Source organism: Lutzomyia longipalpis, chromosome 1 (genome assembly GCF_024334085.1).
Source record: "Lutzomyia longipalpis isolate SR_M1_2022 chromosome 1, ASM2433408v1".
NCBI classification, from domain to species: Eukaryota; Metazoa; Arthropoda; class Insecta; order Diptera; family Psychodidae; genus Lutzomyia; species Lutzomyia longipalpis.
This window is the reverse complement of record NC_074707.1, coordinates 47288787-47310089: the sequence shown is the minus strand read 5'-3', so window position 1 is coordinate 47310089 and position 21303 is coordinate 47288787. Positions and strand designations below refer to the sequence as shown.

General features: G+C 38.6%; 6 protein-coding genes across 6 annotated transcripts in view; 2 read left to right on the top strand and 4 right to left on the bottom strand.

Annotated features, from left to right (window-relative positions):
* LOC129787900 (mitochondrial-processing peptidase subunit beta) overlaps positions 1-21303 on the top strand; it is a gene marked incomplete at its 5' end in the record, with an annotated part of 132804 nt that overhangs the window by 17760 nt on the left and 93741 nt on the right. The gene's annotated exons all lie outside the window — the stretch shown is intronic.
* On the top strand, positions 83-3778 carry LOC129787883 (aminopeptidase N-like). The gene is made up of 5 exons (XM_055823711.1): positions 83-1013; positions 1093-1245; positions 1310-1947; positions 2013-3132; positions 3200-3778. Exons 1-5 carry the CDS (start codon positions 517-519, stop codon positions 3663-3665), a joined length of 2874 nt encoding a protein of 957 aa, XP_055679686.1. The 5' UTR covers positions 83-516; the 3' UTR covers positions 3666-3778.
* Positions 3834-8037, bottom strand: LOC129787885 (aminopeptidase N-like). The gene is made up of 4 exons (XM_055823713.1): positions 7374-8037; positions 6384-6686; positions 5986-6323; positions 3834-5921 (listed from the first exon to the last, which is right to left on the bottom strand). The coding sequence occupies exons 1-4, from the start codon at positions 8015-8017 to the stop codon at positions 4345-4347; spliced, it is 2862 nt and encodes a 953-aa protein (XP_055679688.1). The 5' UTR covers positions 8018-8037; the 3' UTR covers positions 3834-4344.
* LOC129787886 (aminopeptidase N-like) lies at positions 8161-11337 on the bottom strand. Its single transcript, XM_055823714.1, has 4 exons — positions 10663-11337; positions 10290-10595; positions 9878-10218; positions 8161-9811 (listed from the first exon to the last, which is right to left on the bottom strand). Exons 1-4 carry the CDS (start codon positions 11307-11309, stop codon positions 8247-8249), a joined length of 2859 nt encoding a protein of 952 aa, XP_055679689.1. The 5' UTR covers positions 11310-11337; the 3' UTR covers positions 8161-8246.
* LOC129787895 (aminopeptidase N-like) lies at positions 12744-14564 on the bottom strand. Its single transcript, XM_055823733.1, has 4 exons — positions 13910-14564; positions 13545-13850; positions 13134-13474; positions 12744-13071 (listed from the first exon to the last, which is right to left on the bottom strand). Exons 1-4 carry the CDS (start codon positions 14554-14556, stop codon positions 12845-12847), a joined length of 1521 nt encoding a protein of 506 aa, XP_055679708.1. The 5' UTR covers positions 14557-14564; the 3' UTR covers positions 12744-12844.
* LOC129787884 (aminopeptidase N-like) lies at positions 14651-17812 on the bottom strand. Its single transcript, XM_055823712.1, has 4 exons — positions 17145-17812; positions 16778-17083; positions 16370-16710; positions 14651-16309 (listed from the first exon to the last, which is right to left on the bottom strand). Exons 1-4 carry the CDS (start codon positions 17786-17788, stop codon positions 14730-14732), a joined length of 2871 nt encoding a protein of 956 aa, XP_055679687.1. The 5' UTR covers positions 17789-17812; the 3' UTR covers positions 14651-14729.

The window sequence follows — 21303 nt, the reverse complement described above, 5'->3', positions numbered from 1 at the left end:
CCAGCGAATCGCTAAGTATTGCGATTCTATCGCTATTATTCTTTTTTTCTTCATCTTATCAGTGAATGAACGCATTTAGTGTGACAATTAAAAATTTTTTTCCCGCCCTGGGGCTTTTTTTTGGCCGTAATACACAATTGACTCACCTCACTGACTCTTCTGTATTTGCGGTTGTGGACGATTTTGCAATTAATCAATCAATATTTGTCACATTTTTCGTGATGTGTTATCAGTGACCCGTGATACGAGGTGATAGTGTTGTGATAAATGCTTTTTGGTGGAGGATATCTTGACGGTTTGAACAGAAATGTTGTACTTTTATTTTTCGGAAAATCATTATGTGCGGAATGAAAAGCTCACAGAAGCTTTTAATTGGCGGGCAATCATATGAAGATTTGATTGTCGTATCATGGTTGAATGAGGGACTCTTTTGAGGAGAGAGAGATATGAGTGGTCTTTATAGGCCATACCTCATTGAACTTGAAGCCTCAGTTGATTAAAGTTTTGGGTGGCAGAATGATCTGGAGAATTTTTGTGCTTTTTCCCATATTTGCGGTGATCCTCGCAAAACCCAGTAATGTGGATTTTACAGAGGAGATCCAGCAACTTCAGCAGGATGAGACTGTGCCTGAAGGAGAGTACTACTTGCCACTCAATGTGTTGCCGCAGAAGTATAAAATCTCCCTGAATATCGACATGAATTTGTGGAATTTTCAGGGAGAAGAAATTGTTGAAGTGCTCGTTGTGACACCTACACGTGAAATCCGTTTCAATGCCAGGGGATTGGCAATTCAGTGGGATGATGTCATTCTCAGGGCTCCAAGTGCAACTGAACCACCCTATTACACGCCATCGAATTATTCCTACAGTGAAGAAACGGAAGTTGTTGTGTTGAATTTCAATGATGATCTCCTCCCAGGATCTTATGAGCTTCAATTGAATTTCATTGGAATCATTCGAAGTGATGTCTTTGGGCTCTATCGGAGTGAATACACAATCAACAATCAGCAAAAGTAATAGATTTTATTGAGAGCGAACAGTGTATGGTGCTTTATCAAATCATGATGATTTATTAATTTTTTTTGTTCGAAGGTATGTCGTTGCAACGCAATTTCAAGCGACCTATGCCCGTAATGTATTCCCATGTTGGGATAATACCAACTTCCGATCCATCTTTGAAATTGAACTCAATCACCCCAATCAGTATGAGGGCTATTCCAACATGAACGTTGCAAATAGGACGATGTAAGTTAGAGAAAGAAAAACCTCGAAGAAGTATTTCTTGTACTTAACATCCGGATCTTTGCAGATTGGATAACAACAGGGTTGTTACGTTATTTGAGCCAAGCCCACCAATGGCAAGCTATCTTGTTGCATTTGTCCTAGCTGAATATCAAACGTATCGCAATGATAATTTCACTGCAGTTCACGTGCCCAGTAATGTTAATGAGCAACAAGCACAGTACTTCCTAACTAACGTCAGAAGTGCTCTGAACTTGTTTGAAGACTTCCTGAATCATCAGTATCAGTTGCCAAAGCTGGACTTTATATCTGTGCCACGAATGTTCTTTGGTGGGATGGAGCATTGGGGATTAATTACAGCCCTAGCGAGGTACTTTGTCAATGATCCTGCAACAGTGTCTGCAAGCGCACATCAAAGTATGACCACAATTATAACCCACGAACTTGGTCATATGTGGTTTGGGAATGAAGTAACGCCCGAATCATGGAACTATCTGTGGCTCAGCGAAGGGATGGCGTCGTACTTTGAACTCTTCATTGCAGACAGAATGCATTCGAACTGGCGAATGATGGATCAGTATCTTCTCATTCACGTTCACAATGCCATGCGGCAGGATGATAAGATGAGTGCACGTCCCATGACTGGAAGCTTCTACAAACCTCTTGATTTTAATGCTCAATTTGACTATGTTCCCTATGCTAAATGTAAGTTTTGTCCACTGGTGCTCAGAGAAAGATCCTTCTTGAAATGTTCTCTTTTGCATTTCCAGCTGGATCAGTTATGCGGATGATTCAACATATGATAGGGATACAACACTTTAGGGAATTCCTGTACAACTACATCAGTGCACGAAGTTTCCAGTCTGCAACCCCAAATCATTTCCACGAACGTATTCAGGAGATTGTAGATCGTGCAGGGGATATTCCTCTTCCACCTGATGTATCTATGGCTACGATTATTCGCAGTTGGACAGATAATCCCGGATATCCCGTAGTTCTCGTAACACGTACAACAAATGGCATTTCCCTGTCACAGAAGAGATTTTTAGTAGACTGGGAGCATACTACTGTGGTCCCATCGGAATTCTACATTCCAGTTAATACGAAAACAACATCCAATCATCATGTGACTGGCACACTCCCAATGAGTTGGATTGTTCCTGGATCGGAGCTACAAATTGATCATATTCCCCTTACGGACTATGTAATTGTCAATAGGCAACAGACAGGATACTACCGCGTTAACTACGGAGAGTACGATTGGAAATTCATCGCAGAAGTTTTGGCAGTTCAGAAGACTCTCGAAGAAATTCATATTCTCAATAGGGCCCAATTAATTGATGATTCAGCAAATTTGGCAAAAGCCGGGCAGACGCGCTATGACTCCTTCTTCGGGATTATCTCCTATCTCAAAGAGGAAATAGACTACATCCCATGGACAGCTGCCACCACGAATATTCTCAATTTGGAAATTATGATTCGTGGTATTGAAGAGTACCCGAGATTCCATCACTTTATCAATGGCCTCACAACAAAGGTCTACGAAACAATTCGTCTAACAAACTACACAAGAGCAGATCACATTGCCACACTTCACACTCAAGTCACAAGCAATTTAGCTTGCTACTTTGGCAATGAGCAATGCAAGGAGGATGCAAGTGAGCTGGTTAATGAGATGCTAAGTGATAGCCATATGCAGGGGATTCCGGATCAAATTCAACCAACTGTCTTCTGCACTGTGGCTAAACATCTCTCAGACACAGATATCCTGAATAGGCTCATCGTGCGAATTAATCAAATTTTCCTAACCGGAAGAGATGCCCAGGAGGCCATTTTAATGAGGATTATTGATGGTGTTGGATGCACAACTAATGCAACGGCAATAGAGAGGTAATAATTGAGGCATTTCTTGTTATTCTCTATTTTCCAAAATAATTCTTTTTCTTTTATTCAAAAGTTTCCTAGCACTATCAATCATGCACCTTCCAGTTGAGGGAATTGACGTACGTGGCAGCGATCGCAATCGCATTTTCCGTTCTGTGGCATCTGGGAGTTATTTGGGAATAAAAATGGCCCTAGAATTGATCCTCAATAACTATTTGGAAGTGGAAAATCGCTTTGAATCCATAAACAATGCAGTTCGCGGGTTGTCAATGTACATCGTTACGGATGATCTGCTGAATCTTCTCGAGGAGATTTTGAGGATTCACTCAGCCCGGATGACACCATCCCTTATTGCCATTTTCAATGATGAGATCACAGCGTCAAGAAGGAATGTTGCGTGGGTGAATCACTTCAAGGGGCGCATCAATACATGGCTCGTGACAAATGTGGAGCTACCGGGAGGCACAGGCCACCGGTTGTCAGCAATCAGCTTGATATCGTTGCTTCTTATCGCCCTCCTGCTGATTCGTGTTTATTAACTCTTCGTTGTCTATTAATTTAGATATGAATGATCATCGTAACGAATTCACAAGGGGCAGATAAGTAAGGGCAATGGAATGATTTATAATAAAAATGATAAATTTTTTCCCAATTATTGTTTTATTAATTTTATATAAGGCGTAAAGTTTGCAATAAATTTTATGGCCTAGAATTCATTATTTTCCTTTCCTGACATGCAAAAAAATAATTTTTTCATCACTCTGGCCATTATTTTTTGTAAAAGTTGGGTAAATATTTTTCAGTAACTTGAAGTTTGTACACTTCTCTTCCCGGAAAGTGCCATAAGTGGCTGAAAGTTGTACATTCATCCTGCGCATTGCATCAGGAAGTTTCTAATGGATCTTAGGAACATCCCTTTCAACACCCGGCTGATATTTGATTTCATCTTTGGGTCCAAATCTGTCCATTCATGAAGTCTCTTTTGGAATGCGTGAACCGTTTTTATAAACTAAAATTTTGTCCCGAAGATGACACCAAGGATCAGCCGAGGTTTAAAAAGAGGTTCCTAAGATCCTTTAGAAACTTCCTGATGCAATGGGCAGGATCACTGCACAATTTCTAGCCACTTATGGCACTTTCCGGGAACATATCACACTGTTCCGGGAAGAAAAGTGTACAAACTTCAAGTTGCTATATTTTAATGCTCTTAATAATATTTTATGGATTAATAATTTTTACGCAGATAACAATGCAAATCATCCAAATACTGATGAATTTATTACCAGCTGCATTAACACTACCAGGTTCAAAGTAGTTTTGAATCCAAGACTCAATTTCTGCCTTATTCTCCTCGACCCATTCAAAATTGTGCTCCATTTCATCAATAATTCGGCTCTTTTGCTCATCAGAAATGTAATTGTGCATTATTAGTGTGTCTAACATGGCCAAGAAGGCTTTAATGTCGTCCGCAAGGTGAAGGTAGGATGTCATTTCTCTCAGTAAACCATCAAGAGACATACTAAATCCATACGCCACAGCTATATCCTCATGATGTTCTTGGAAGAAATTTATTGCTGATCTTATGTGACCATTGCGAAAAGCCGTAGCAAAGAGATCTAATCTCTCTTTATTTGAGTACGTGTAGTTACTCAGAGGACTAGATGTTGTTAGCAAGATCTCCATTACAACTTCTTCGTCGTGGTAGCAAGTGAGGGAATTTGAGAAGTGTGAACGTTCCTGTTCATGCGTAAGGTTGTGCAATTTGTTCCAGAAGTACTTGAAAGTTTCTAAATTTGCATTCTTCAGCCCATGGCAGTAGTATGCTGAGCTCACTTCGCGCGGGACAAGACGATGACCAGTCATGGATTCTGCCATTACGAGGACTCTCGTTGCTGTTAGGCACTTCCCTGATCCAGCACGGCAAGCTAAATCCACGACAATTGGGCGAAGGAAGGTGGCAGAAATAGTTTCATTGGGATTGATATTTTCAAACACATCCAACTTATCGAGATGTTCCTCTGTGATGTGCTGCAAGAAACGCCCAAAGTACTTCTCATACGATGGCCCATCTAAGCGGCGATTGAGGCTGAGCAAATGACGATTGGCCGCTGTCCAGACAGTGTACTGATCCTCCTTTATGACGTACTTTATAATGTCCAGTGCCACGGTGAAGTCAATTACGTCGGAATAGGCCAAATTGAAGGAATCATCAATGAGTTGTGCTCGATTGAGTGGAGGAATTCGAAAGGGGTACCCTTGATGGAGTTCCTTGGCGAGTAGAATCCAATTCTGTGTGTCGTAATTAATTCTAAAGTATCCCGTTTGTTGGATATTAAAGAGCACCCAATCGTCCTCCCCCCAAGAAACCACCAAATTTGGCTTTAGCGTTAATTCCCCAACTCCTGGCTTCATCCATGCATACGGTGTGGTATCTTCCATATTTGGTTCTCTAGATGTTGACAATGAAAGTGGAATGAACCAGGAGCTATTTGTGGTGACACTCTCATTTCGTGCCGAAAGAAATCTCTGTTGTGTCACAACCACAGTGTTTGCCTCGTAGTCTCTTCGAATATTCAGTAGGGGGTATCCTGGTTGTTCAAACCACGTTCGAAGGATTTCACTAACCTTCACATCATCGGGTATTTCTTCATTTTCTTCTATTACCCTCTCAAAGATTTCATACATCTCCTCCGGAGTAATGGTACTGAGAGCCATACTGTGGACAATATGTCGAACGCACTTCTGAAAAACATCTTCGCCAAATGCATAGAAGAGCATTCTCATGGTTAAGGCGGCTGTTAAATTAAAAGAAATAATTTAAATCTTTTCTTTTTTTTTTGTGAGAGAGAAAAATTTCACCTTTGCTGAGGTAACCTTCGAGAATTCGTCGAACTTCTCTCGGTTCCTCTATGTAGGATGCAATAGGGCGTGTTCCAATGAATCCATGATCAATCAAACTCCTATGCATGACCTCAGTTACGTAAACTTCCTTGAAATGATAGCCAGGCAGGAAGACATCAGTGAAGTAGAATTCACCAAAATTAGCAAAAGCCTCCATCATCCACATATCTGACCACCACTTAACACCCACAAGGCTACCAAAGTAATTATGCACGAGCTCATGCGTCATTATGCGAGCCATTGTCATCTTTTGCCTCTCAGTTGTTGAATCATTCTTGTACAGCATATATTGGGAGCTAGAAAAGAAATTATAGACGTTGGAAAAGAACTTTCCAATCCCTTTATGTGAAACTCACTCAAATAAGAACGTTCCCCAATTCTCCATTGCACCAGGGATAAAGTCAAGAATACTGAGGTAGTCAAGCTTTGGTAGTGTGTATTCGTAGTCCATATATTCTTCAATGCGAGAAATGACGGGAATTGAGAAATCCAGAGCAAAATCCACTTCATGGATAAAATCTTTTGGTGCATAAACGGATAGAGGAATGTTTCGCGGGGCAAGTTGAGTCCTAGACGCGTACTGGGTAATAGTGATGGATATAATATTTACGGGGGTTGGGGGAGTTTTGTAGAAAGACGTTGTAATAGTTCCATCGGTACTGGAAAAAGGGGTTTGTTAAGGAATAAATAAATCTTGGTTCATCCTTTCAAAAGGAGCTTATTGAGATGTGCACTACCCTCATAAAGTTTCAGAGGAAGCAAAAATGGGGAAATTTTGAAGACAAATTTCAAGTGGCTATATCTCCGGCTGTGGTTAAACGATTTTCAAAAATTTATTAGTTTTGAAAAAGTACATTTCTCACCTTTCCAAAACTGGTAAATTTTTTAAAATTGGTCAACGCATTTTATCTTGGCAACCTTTTTGGTAAACCTTGGCGAAAGAATGTTTTTCACAATTTCACAATTTTTCACTTTGACCTCTTGCATCTCGGTCGCTAGTGCACCGATTTGGATAAATATACCATCATTGGAAAGGTAATTTAATTCCCTTTCCAAATCTAGTAAATTTTTGAAAATCGGTTGACTACAGCCGGAGATATAGTCCATTGAAATTTGCCTTTAAAAATACCCCTTTTTTGCCCACCCGGAAACTTTTTGAGAGTACTGTATATGGAGGCTGAACAAGGAAATAATTAAGGCTGTCATTGTTCTTAATGGAATCAAAATCACAGCTAAATAAAATAAGAAATCAAATGGAACAAATGCGACAAAAATTTCATTCAAAATGATGCCTGAATAAGCTCCTTTAAGGCTAAAAAAATCCTAGAAATATATTTTTTACTCACTTATTGACGATATATTCAACTGGCATATTCGAGATGGCCTCCAAGGAAGGATCATGCGTTACGTGTATGACAAAAGGAGCTCTATACTTTGGCTCATCGTAGCACGGGAAAGCAAATCTGGCATTTCCAGAATGTAGATACGTCGTAGCCATATAGAGTACCTTAGAATCTTCCATGTACCTTCTATAGAAGAATCCTCGCGATTGATCATTGAATGTTTCGGTAAATTGAATTTCTAACGTGTAATTCTTTTCCGGGACAATATCCTGGCGTAAGACGAAGGTACAAATTTCCGATCTTAAATTAAATTCAATGTTGGTAATCGGAACAAATTGTCCATCTTCATTCTTAATGCCATACTGAAGAATTTTAACAAGAGAATGAATTGTAATGAATCTCGTTGGTTCAAGAACTCGCAGTGTTATTATAACTCTCCCCGAATAATCGAGGATTCCTCGTTGAATTTGTGTCTCAAACCATAATTCATAAAATAGAGGTTCTGTTAGATTATTCAGACGGTAGGTTGTTGGTTCAGATGTTGTACGATGCACATTGTCCGCATCCTGCCATTCAGTATGAATTGTTGCCACAATAATCACAGAAAAGAAAAGAAAGATCACACAGAGAGGAAGCTTCACCAACATTGTATCAAAAGGACGACTTCTGTTAGCTAACTAATGAGCCGTTGAGTTCGTTTCCATTTTATATGCTAAATTCATATCATCAAGAGATTTGTTATGATTCCCAAAAAACACTCTGCACCACTTCTCACACAACATGTGGTAATTAATGCGAAAAAACTTTTTTTTTAATAATTATTATGTGATAGAGATATGTCTTTATTATCATGTTTTGCTTTGTTGGCAAACACGGCTAGAACAGCAATGAAATTATTATAAAGAAAACAAGAGAGATTGATGTGTGGATACACGCTGATTTAGCTGGCATTGGTTCAAAATAATCCCTTATCCAATTCTCTATTTTAACTTTGTTCTCCCTTATCCACCCCAGGTGATATTCAATATCAATCCTAAGGCGTTTTATTAGATTCTCCGATATGTATCCATTGGAGAAATATAGCTTCAAGATTTCTTCATATTCTGGTATATCCTCTTCTTGAATGTACCAAGCTATCTCCTTGAGAGCATGCTCCATGCGAATGTTAAAATTGAAGAGCTTTTCAATGTTTTCGTAGTTATTCTTCAGGAATTTAAGGACAACCTTGAGATGACCATTCCTAAGAGCTGTCGCCAGTAAATGGTATCGTTCGAGATTGGTATAACTGAGATCAGTTATGGGATCAGCAAGTCTTACTAAGACAGAATAGACAACATCTGGATCGTGATAGCACGTAATGGCGTAGGTGAGTTGCATTCTTTCATGTTCACTTGTCATATTATTTAATTTCTTCCAAAAGTACTGAAAAGTCTTTTGGTCAGCATTCTTCAAGCCATGACAGTAGTACGTAGCAGCTTGTTCCATTGGCACCAAGCACGTTCCCGTGAGTGCCTCTGCGGTAACCTGAATTCTTGTAGCTGTTAAGCAAGTACCCAATTTTGCACGACATGCCAAATCCACGATTATTGGTCGAAAGAAGGTAATTCTTGGGGTATCCCTACCTCTTGTATGGGGAAAAACGTCCATACGCTCGAAATGTTCATTAGTAAGATGCTGTAGGAATCTCCCAAAGAATAATTCATACGAAGGGCCATCGAGTTTTCGCGCCATGTTAAGTAGATGCCGATTGGCAGTCACCCACACTATGTAATCTTCATCGTATCTAATGTATTTAATGATATCCAATGCCATGGTGAAGGACACCACATCGGAATAGGCTAAATTGAAGACATCATCAATAAGTTGTGCTCGATTGAGGGTTCCTATCTTGTAGGGAGATCCTCGATGTAGTTCCTCAGCCAATAATTTCCAATTAATTGGATCATAATTTACGCGGTAATATCCCGTTTGCTGAACATTAAATAGAACCCAATCATCTGATGTCCAAGTTAAATTTTCCTTAGTCTGTAACACAATTTCCCTTGTTCCTCCTCTAAGCCAAGCCCAGGGTCTTGTATTGTTCATATTGGGATTCTTAGCTGTACTAATTGAGAGTGGTATGTACCAAGAATCTCTTCGGACATCCTCTTCATCGCGTGCCGAAAGGAATCTATGTTGATTCACAACAATTTCATTTGATTGATAGTTCCGCATAACTGTTAACAACGGATAACCCGGTTGTTCAATCCACGTTTTGAAGATATTTTCTATTTTAATATCCTCCGGTAGTGCGTTGTCTTCATCAGCTGCAAGCTGAAGATTTCTGTAGAGATCTTTTGGTTGTGCTACTTGAAAAGCCATGTCTTTGATGTAGTACTGCAGTCCCTTCCTGAAGGTTTCTTTTCCCAGAAAGTAATCACACATTCTAAGAATGGATGATGCTTTAAAAATACAAAAATTAAATATTTAGAATTTATTAAATTAATTCTTCTACATTTTTGTATTACCTTTTCCTGTAGTTGCAAATTCATAGAGTGTTTCTATTTGATGCTGTGTTTCCACATATTCACTTAGAGGTGGTGCTATAATTAAGGAATCTTCCACAAAACTTCTCTGTAGGTAATCCACAACGAAAAATTCCTCTAAAGGGTAATCTTTGAGGTAAAATTGTGTAAAGTAATTTTGGTAGTAATTAGAAAATCCCTCTGTCATCCATGCGTCTGACCACCAATCCAATCCAACGAGATTGCCAAAGTAATTGTGAATCAAATGATGGCAAATGCTTTTGGCTACTTCTACCATCTGACTGGGACTTGTATGATCTCTTTTGAATAGAAGATATTTAGGACTATGAAAGAACAAAGGAAGAAGTTAAGAAGAGATTTACCCAAAAACTTCTCAATTGAAGAGAAAACTCACTCAAAGGTCATTAAACCCCAATTTTCCATTGCTGTATAAAGAAAATCTGGGACAATTATAGCATCAAATTTTGGAAGAGTATATCCAACGCCAAAAAAATTCTCCAACTCCTCAAGCATTGTGATGAAGAACTCAAGAGCAAAATCCACTTCATCTTTTAGATGTCTCGGAACTAATATGCTAACATTGAGTCTTTTGCTTTCTATTGTTTCAGTCCTTGTCACATAGTTAGATACGGAAAAAGCAAGTAAATTCGTTGACATTGGTACTGTTTCCTCAAAGGTGCTTATTACAAAGTTGTTTGGGCTACATGTTGAATTAGAAATTTTTATTAGATAGTTGCAAACACCTGCAAAAATATTCAATTACTCACAGATCTGTTACAAAAGCAATTGGCATATTTGAGGCAGCCGTCATAGAAGAATGATGAACGAGGTGGATAATGAAGGGAGTTCTGTAGCGTGGTTCATCGTAGCAGGGAAAGGCCATTCTGGCATTTGTAACGTGCATATGGGAAGAAGCTATGTAGACAACCCTTCCATATTCATCCGTATAGCGTGCATAGCAGAATCCCCGTGGATAATTATGAAGCACCCCGGAGAAAAAAATCTCAAGAATATAGTTTTGACCAATTCTCAAGTCATTATCAACTTGAAAAACCACCACACGTTCATTTTTGTACTCAAACATATTGGATATTTTAACAGGATTATTGAGATGATCAACCATTGTGAAATTTTCAATTTGAATAAGTTCCGAATTGATTGTAATGTATTTAGTTGCTTCGAGAGCTCGTAGAACACACTTAACTCGTCCATCGTAGTCTAGAATCCTTCTGTGAATATTTGTTCTTAGCCAGAGTTCATAGGCAACGGGTTCAGTTGTATTGGTTAGCCGAGATGACACTTGTACTCCCGATTCAGTGTTTGGATTTTCCGCCAAATCATTTAATTCTGGTTGAAATCCCACGACAATTGGTGCGATGATGGCCAAAGAGAAAAAGAACCTTTTCACCAACATTATGCTCAAATCACCGCGATTAACTGTATGTTCAAAGCATGAATGGTATCATTTTTATTTTCACCACCCTCTATCTCTGTATTTGATACCTGTAAACAATTCCTATTTTTTTTTCTTTCATATTAATTATTCATGATAGATAAATTGTGCAAATAATAATCTTTGCTATTAATGATGTTAGAATATTAGATAAAGTACTTGTCCAAATGATAGCAGAAGGGTAGATAGGTATATTAGTTTAATCGTTGCACAGCTCTCCATTACTGGTTGGAAAAAATCTGCAATCCATTCTTGAATTTTATTTTTGTTCTCCTTCACCCATTTGTGGTGGTATTCCATGTCAATTATGCACCTTTCAGCTAGATTTGAACTTATGTGTCCTGCTGCAAGGAGAATGTCCAAAAGACCTGCAAATTCCTCTTCATCCTCCTCTTCGAGACAATCTGCAATTTCTTTGAGAGTTTGCTCCATTCTTATGTTAAATGTGAACGTCTGCGCGATATTGACGTGATTTTCTCTCAAAAATCTCAGAGCTGTCTTAACATGGCCATTCCTTACGGCTGTTATTAGTATTTGAAATCTCTCAAGATTTGAATAGGTTGCTTCTTGGAAATTAGGATCAGATATTTCCATCAAGAGTGAATGCACTGATTCAGCATTATGGTAGCAACTGATGGCATAGGCAATATGGGTCTTCTCCTGATAGTTCGTTAGAGTTTTTAGTTTTCTCCAGAAGTACTGAAAAGTTTGCTCATCTGCATTCTTAAGGCCATGGCAGTAGTAAATTGATGGTTTCTCATGAGGAGCTAAACGATGCCCTGTTAGGGCTTCAGCAGTAACCATAATTCTCGTTGCAGTTAGGCACATTCCTGACTTTGAACGACATGCTAAATCAACAATAATTGGGCGAAGAAATATATTTGTTACAGAATCCTTTCCATGAGTGTTTTCAAAGACATCGAGTTTTGCGAAGTGATCCTCCGTTAAATGCCTGAGAAAACGTCCGAAATACAGCTCATAAGATGGCCCATCAAGCTTCCGGATCATGTTTAGGAGATGACGATTGGCTGACACCCAAACTGCGTATTCTTCGTCATATTTTATGTACTTGATTATGTCCAAGGCAACAGTGAATTGAATAATATCCGAATAGGCTAAACTGAAGGAATCATCGATGAGTTGGGCTCTGTTGAATTTACCAATTGTATAGGGTTGTCCACGATGAAGTTCTTCTGCGAGTAATTTCCAATTTTCTGTATCATAATTTACTCGATAGTACCCTGTTTGCTGGGTATTGAAGAGAACCCAGTCATTTGAGCTCCAAGTTTTATTTTCCGTTGTCCGGAGCACGATTTCTCGCATTCCTTTCTTAAGCCAAATCCATGGTTTTGTATTTTCCATATCGGGATTATTGGCTGTACTCATTGACAGGGGAATATACCACGATAAGCCGTTGATATCAACCTCATCTCGGGATGCAAGAAATCTCTGTTGATTCACAACAATTTCATTTGATTGATAATTCCTTGTGACTGTCAAGTCAATAAAGGGAATCCCGGTTGATCTACCCAAGAACTGAGAAAATCCACTACTTTTATATCTTCGGGAATTGTTCTATCTTCATTAACTGCCTCCTGAAGATTCTTGTAGAGATCACACGGTTCTGCAACACGATAAGACATTTCTTTTACATACTTCTTAAGACCTTTTTGGAAGGTTGCCCCTTCAATTGCATGCTCACACATCCGTAAAACAGCAGCCGCTGTAAGAATTTGTTTTTTTTTTTTAATATTTTTATTAAACATAATTTTAATATTTACCTACCTTTGCTCGCAGTTCCATAGTCAAATGCCTCTTCTACTTCTCTTCGCGTCTGCACGTACCGATTAAGTGAATGAGACATTAAATAGGAGTGCTCAACGAAATTTCTCTGAATGAATTCGGCTACAAATAAATCGTGCATTGGGTAGTCAGTAAGGTACATATTTGTGAAGTAGTATTCTTGGTAGTTTGCAAATCCCTCCGTCATCCATGCGTAGTTCCACCAAGAAATTCCAACTAAATTCCCAAAGTAGTTGTGGGAGAGTTGATGGCAAATTATTTTAGCAATATCCATCTTCTGACTTGCTGTTGTTTGACCTTCTCTATACAGGAGACTTTTTGAGCTATAAATTAGAGCATAGTTTTATTAGTTTTTCTTTAATAAAAATATTTGTATTTAAAAAAGAAACTTACTCAAACACCATTAGGCCCCAATTTTCCAAACCAAGATGCATCCCATCATCAACGATCACACATTCGAGCTTTGGCAGGTTATATCCCACGCCTAAGTATTCTTCGAGCTTTTTCAGGATGAAAATAATAAAATCTCTTGCAAAATTAGTCTCATCAGTTACGTGACTTGGTACAAGAAATTTTATTTCAACATTTTTATCCTCAAGCAATGTTTTTTGTGAGTCATGATTGCAAACGGCAAAGGCCACCAAATTCACGGGCATTGAGACAGAATTTTCAAAAGTTGTCATAGCTGAACCATCGTTACTACAAAAGATTTTTAATTAAATTAAATCTTTAATTTAATTTTAAAGAAAAAAACCAACTTGTTTGTGATAAAAGCAACAGGCATATTGGAGGCTGCTTTCATCGTTGAATGGTGAATGATATGAATGAGGAATGGAGTCCTGTAGCGAGGTTCGTCGTAGCAAGGAAACGCCATCCTGGCATTTGTAACATGAAGATTGGATGTAGCCATAAACTGAGTCTCTCCATCAGCATCAACGTAGCGCGTGTAGCAGAATCCTTGAGGTATGCTCTGCAGGTAACCTTGGAATTCAATGTCCAAAATATAATTCTGATCAACTTTTAGGGATTCTTGCAGACTAAATTCCAAAATAGTTTCACTCTCATGCTCCTCCATGCGTAAGATGCTTACAACATTACCAAAATGATCAAAGAGGGTATAATTTCTTATCAAGAGTTTCTCTGAATGAATTGTAATCATCTTTGCAGCTTCTAAAGCTCTTAAGTTTATTCTAACTCTCCCATTGTAATTTAAGATTTTTTCATGAATCTTCGTCTCCAACCATACTTCATAAGCAAGAGGTTCTGTTGAGTTTATCAAGCGCAAAGATATTGGGTTCTTTTCATTTTTTCCCTGATAGTTAGTCAAATCTCTTGATGTTGTGTGGAATGATCCCAAAGACCAAGCAATTAACACAGAAATGTATAGAAAACTCTTCACAAACATGGTGCGATGTAAATCCATCAACTCACACCGAATCACTGATGTTGTTGGTAAAAGAAGTAAGGAAAATATTACAACTATCGGTGTTTAATATGGTGTTTATTGTGTGCTAATAATTCCCAATAATACGATAAGAATACTTTTTTTTGGATAATCAGATAAGGGGGGTCATCATGTTAGAATATTACGTAGAAAGCTCCTGCAATTGAGAATAGAATAATTGGAAGATTAATTATTTTGCCCATGGCGGAATTGTGTCGTGCAGGCCGAAAATAATCTGCAATCCATTCTTCAATTTTAATTTTGTTCTCCTTCACCCACTTGCGGTGGTATTCCATGTCAATCGTGCACCTCTCAACTAAATTGGAATTAATATGTCCCGCAGCTAAGAGGATTTGCAGAAGTTCCGCAAATTCCTTCTGATCCTCCTCCTGTAAGCATCCTGATATTTCCTTCAATCCTTGCTCCATTCGTATATTAAAGGTATACGTTCGTGCGATATCTTCGTGGTTTTCACGCAAGAAATGCACCACTGCCTTCACATTGCCGTTCCTTGCTGCGGTCATTAGGATCTGGAATCTTTCGAGATTTGTATAAAAGACATCCACAAGATTAGGATTTGCGGTCTCAAGGAGAAGGGCGTAGACTGAATTGAAATTGTGGTAGCAACTGATGGAATTGGTGATATGGGTACGTTCTTGTTCATTTGTCAGGGACTTTAGTTTTCTCCAGAAGAACTGGAAGGTATTTTCGTCAGCGTTCTTAAGGCCATGGCAATAGTAAATCGATGGTTTTTCATGTGGCACAAGCACATGCCCTGTGAGCGCCTCTGCAGTTACCATTGTTCTCGTTGCAATTAGACACATTCCGGATCCAGAACGGCAGGCTAAATCAACAATGATTGGACGAAGAAAAATATCCTTTACCTCATCCTTTCCGTGTGTGTTCTCGAAAACATCCAGTCGGTCGAAATGATCATAAGTGAGATGTTGGAGAAATCTACCAAAGTAAAGGGAATACGATGGCCCATCGAGCCTTCTAATCATGTTCAATAGATGCCTGTAGGCAGTTACCCAAACAGCGTATTCCCTCTCATACTTTACATACTTGATAATATCCAGCGCAATTGTGAACTGAATTATATCAGAATAAGCAAGATTGAAGGAATCATCAATAATTTGGGCTCTATTTATGAGTCCTATAGTGTACGGAGAACCTTTGTAGAGATCATTGGCTAATAACTTCCAATTGTGTGTGTCGTAATTGACACGATAGTATCCTGTCTGTTGGATATTGAAGAGGATCCAATCATCCGATGTCCAGGTTTGATTTTCGATTGTTTTAATTACGAGCTCTCTTGTGCCGCGCTTTAGCCATTCTCGTGGTTTACTATTCATCATTTCTGGGTTTTTAGCAGTAGCTATAGATAGGGGGATATACCACGATAGACCATCTCGATCAAATTCTTCACGTGATGAAAGAAATCTCTGTTGGTTCACAACTATATCATTTGTCTGATAATTTCTCATGACTGTTATAAGAGGATATCCCGGCTGATCTGTCCAAGAACTGAGAATATCTGCAACTTTTATATCTTCAGGGAGAGTTTTATCCTCATCAACAGCTGCCTGGATGCTTCTGTAGAAATCTTCTGGTCCTGCAACGTCAAATGCCATTTCTCGTACATACTTCTGAAGTCCTTTTTGGAAAGTTGGTCTTTCCACCATGTTATCACACATTCGTAGAACTCCAGCAGCTGAAAGTTAAATTCTATTTTATTTTTCATTTATTCCTTCACTTCTTTAGACAACGTTACCTTTGCTAACCATTCCAAAATCAAAGGCATCCTCAACTTCTTTGCGTGTCTCCACGTACTTATTGAGTGAAGTGGACATTAGATAGGAATTCTCCACGAGATTTTTCTGGAGAAAATCTGTTACAAAAATTTCCTTTAGAGGGAAATCCGGGAGATAGTAGCTGGTGAAGAAATATTCGTGATAATTGGCAAATCCTTCGGTCATCCAAGCATAATTCCACCAACGTATTCCCACGAGATTTCCAAAGTAATTGTGTGCCAATTGATGGCAAATGGTTCTTCCTATTTCCATTTTTTGACTTGGTGTAGTTGAATTTTCGTTAAAAAGGAGACTTTTTGAACTACAAAAAGAGGAGAAATAAATTATTTTAAAATAATTTGTTTTTTTTTTGCTATAAATTCTTTTACTCGTAAACCATGAGGCCCCAATTTTCCAATCCATTGTGCATTAAATCATTTACAACGACTGATTCGAGCTTTGGCAGATTGTACCCAATCCCAATGTATTCTTCAAGTTTATTCACAGTTGATATGATGAAGTCCATGGCAAAATCCACCTGGTTAATTGCATGCTTTGGAACGAGAAAGCCAATCTCGAGATTTTTTTCTTCAACAAGAAACTTTCGTGAAGCATAGTTGCAAACTGTAAATGCTACAAGATTCACAGACATTGCCACAGATTCTTGAAATGATGTCATTACATTCCCGTCAGAACTGAAAGGCAAGATAATTTTCTTGTCAGGATTAGAGTTAAGAAAAAAGCTAAGAATCTTACCTATTTGAAATTGATTCAACGGGCATATTTGATGCTGCCATCATCGATGCATGATGAGTAATGTGAATTTTAAATGGGGTCCTGTACCTAGGTTCATCGTAGCATGGGAAAGCCATCCTGGCATTTGTTACATGGAGGAATGATGTAGCAACGTAGGAGATATCTCCACTCTCATCCACATAGCGCGTATAGCAAAATCCCCGTGGGATACTCTGAAGAAGCCCAGAAAATGTTATTTCCAACACATATTCCTGACCCACTCTCAGCTCGTCTTCTAAGAAAAAGTCAACGAATGTGTATCTCTTGTCCTCGTAGTAAGATACCCTCATTAAGTTGTTGAGATGATCATGAAAGTTGTAGCTTTTGATTTGAAGATTCTCCGAATTTATTGTTAAGACTTTTGCTGCTTCCAATGCACGTATTGTAATTCTTACACGACCCGTGTAGTCAAGAACTCTCTCATGGATTCTCGTTTCTAGCCAAAGTTCGTAGGCAAGTGGTTCTGTTGTATTTGTTAAACGCAAAGATTGGACATTTTCCTTGATACTCCCAACAACGGTTGATTCTGTTGAAGATGCAGCCTTACATCCGCGTATTGAGAAAAAGATTATTAAAAGACAGAGAATAACAATTCGCGCAAACATTGTCCCAACTCCCGCAGCGAATACTACATTAATGTTGCAATATTCGCGATTTTTACTTGCTCCACTATCTGCCAAATTATTATTAAGTATCTAGACCTACGCAAAATATGGTAAAAACCACTTCAATCTTACATACAAAGAGCTCAGACTAAAATTGTTTATTACATGTTATGTGTCCATTAGTTGTTTTTGTAGTTGTATATATTGATAAGAAGCATCAAAGTTAGAATATTGAATGTACTCCTTGTCCGATAAGAATGATTGAGAGGTAAATTAGAAGCCCTCCTGCGGAGTTTTCTTGTGCTGGTCTAAAAAATTCCGCAATCCAATCTTCAATTTTAATTTTATTCTCTTCCACCCACTTTCGGTGGTATTCCATTTCGAATTTGCACCGCTCCACTAGATCATGATTAATGTGACCAGCTTCAAATAACATATCAAGAACATCCGAATACTCTTCTTGATCTTCCTCATTGAGACATTCTGCTATCTCCTTTAGAGCATCCTCCATGCGGGTGTTGAATGTATAAATTTGAGCAATATTTTCGTGATTTTCCTTCAAAAATCTCACAATTGTCCTTGCATGGCCATTTCTTACGGCATAAACCAACATTTGAAATTTTTCAATTATCGTATAGCCCAAACTCTCAATTGGATCAACAGTTTCAAGTAAGAGGGAATAAAATGATTCGGAATTGTGATAGCAGCCAATAGAGTGAACAATATGAGCTCTTTCTTGTTGATTTGTGAGATTCTTCAGGCGCTTCCAGAAATACTGAAAAGTATTTTCATCTGCATTCTTAAGGCCATGGCAGTAGTAGACGGATGGTTTTTCATGAGGTACAAGAACATATCCCGTCAATGCTTCTGCTGTAACCATTGTTCTCGTGGCCGTTTGACACATTCTTGATCTTGAATAACACGCCAGGTCTACAATGATAGGACGAAGGAAAGTATTTGTTACAGAATCTTTTCCATGAGTGTTTTCAAAGACATCGAGCTTTGCGAATTGATCCTCCGTTAAATGCCTGAGAAAACGTCCGAAATACAGCTCATAAGATGGCCCATCAAGCTTCCGGATCATGTTTAGGAGATGACGATTGGCTGACACCCAAACTGCGTATTCTTCGTCATATTAGCTGTGATTCTTTCTTCAAAGAAGCACAGCTTCTGTGTACACTCAAAAATCGAAAGTCGTCAGATCGGGCTCAAACTTGGGATGAGCACGAATTAGGGTCCCCACATTCCAAAAAACGGTGGCGCCAAAAATCTGTCCGGCCGTCCGGCCGTCCGTCCGTCCGTCCGTCCGTCCGTCCGGCCGGAATATAACGCAATATTGCAAGAGAACGGTAATAGATAGAGACTTGCGGTCAACGGCAAAGTTCATATATCGGGTGGAAGACATCCGATTATGAAGTCAGATCCGACCCCCCACCCCCCCGTCCGCCATTTTGAATAACCCCCAAATTTTGTTTTCGCTATATCTCAGTCCCTATTATAGCTAGAGATCTGAAATTTTGATATGTTGTAGGGGACATCAAGACCTTTCCAACGATACCTCATTTTCGAAAATCGGCCAAGCCGTTTAGCCAATATGGCCGCCACAATTTTTCATCGAAAATCGGCCATAACTTGAGAACGGCTTGACCGATTTTGATCAACTCGGGCTCAAATGAAAGATAATAATGAGCCCTACAACTGCTCGGAACATTGCAAGTTCAAAAAATGACCGCAAGTGGCGCTAAAATCGAAAACAAAATTTTCGATGAGTTTTCGATGAATATCTTGAGCACCGCTTTATTGAATTGCTTCAAATTTTGATATGTTATAGCTGGCTATAATATCTTTCATCATGCCAAAAATGAAGAAAATCTATGTAGCCGTTCCGGAGATATCGCGTTTTAAAGTTAACATGTCATATCTTGAGTTGCATAAGACCAACGCCCCGCGAAGCGGGGCGTTTTATATATACATATATAAAAGTAAAGTAAAATATATATATGCATAGATATATACGTTATATATACATATAAAAAATGCAAAGATAAATATTAAATATAGAATGGATGGAACAGTATAAAGCGAAAGAACGGTAAGTAAAACTTACGGGCTGTGATTCTTTCTTTGTCAGTGAAATGTGAAGATGGCTGAAAATTGAGGATGGGCAAATTTTGAGGAGAGACTTACTCGTGAGCCGAATCACAGCCAACGCCACCACGATTAAGGATTTCTTTAAAATTTCTGCGCGTTGGCTGTGATTCGGCTCGCGAGTAAGTCTCTCCTCAAAATTTGCCCATCCTCAATTTTCAGCCATCTTCACATTTCACTGACAAAGAAAGAATCACAGCCCGTAAGTTTTACTTACCGTTCTTTCGCTTTATACTGTTCCATCCATTCTATATTTAATATTTATCTTTGCATTTTTTATTTTATGTACTTGATTATGTCCAAGGCAACAGTGAATTCAACAATATCCGAATAGGCCAGATTAAAGGAATCATCTATAAGTTGAGCACGATTTAATGTACCAATCCTGTATGGATGACCTCTATGAAGATCTTCTGCGAGTAATTTCCAATTTTCCGTATCATAATTTACTCGATAGTACCCTGTTTGCTGGGTATTGAAGAGAACCCAATCATCAGATGTCCAAGATTTGTTTTCCGTTGTCCTAATTACGAGTTCTCGCATTCCTTTCTTAAGCCAGACCACTGGTTTTGTATCCTCCATATCGGGATTATTGGCTGTACTCATTGACAGAGGAATATACCATGATAAACTCTCTGGATCTTCTTGCTCACGAGATGAGAGGAATCTCTGTTGATTAACAACAATTTCATTTGATTGATAATTTCTCATGACGGTTAGTAGAGGATATCCCGGTTGATCTGTCCAAGAACTGAGAAAATCCTCTACTTTTATATCCTCTGGGATAGATTTGTCTTCCTCAGTAGCTTCCTGAATACTCCTGTAGAAATCTTTGGGTTCAGCCACTTGGAAGGACATACTTCTTATGTATTTTTGAAGTCCTTTTTGAAAAGTTTTTCCCATTGTATATTCGCACATTCTTACAATACCACCCGCTATTTGAGTATAAAATGAAGAGAATTTTCTTTAATTTGAATTTCCAAAAATAATTGTTTAATAGTTTTGTTACCTTTTGTTACCATTGCAAAGTTGAAGATATTTATGACATCATTACGAGCTTCAACATAATTGCTCAGTGGTTTAGATATTAATCTAGAATTATCCGCAAAGAATCTCTGGATCATGTTAACCACAAAAATTTCCTCCAATGGAAAATCCGTGAGGTAGAAACTGGTAAAGTAGTACTCGTAGTAATATGCAAAACCTTCAGTCATCCATGCATAACTCCACCAGGACATCCCAACAATATTTCCGAAATAGTTATGCGTTAGTAGGTGACAAATTGTTCTAGCTATATCCATTTTCTGCGTTGGTGTTGTGTGATACTCATTGTAGAGAAGGCATTTAGAACTTAAAGATAATTAGAA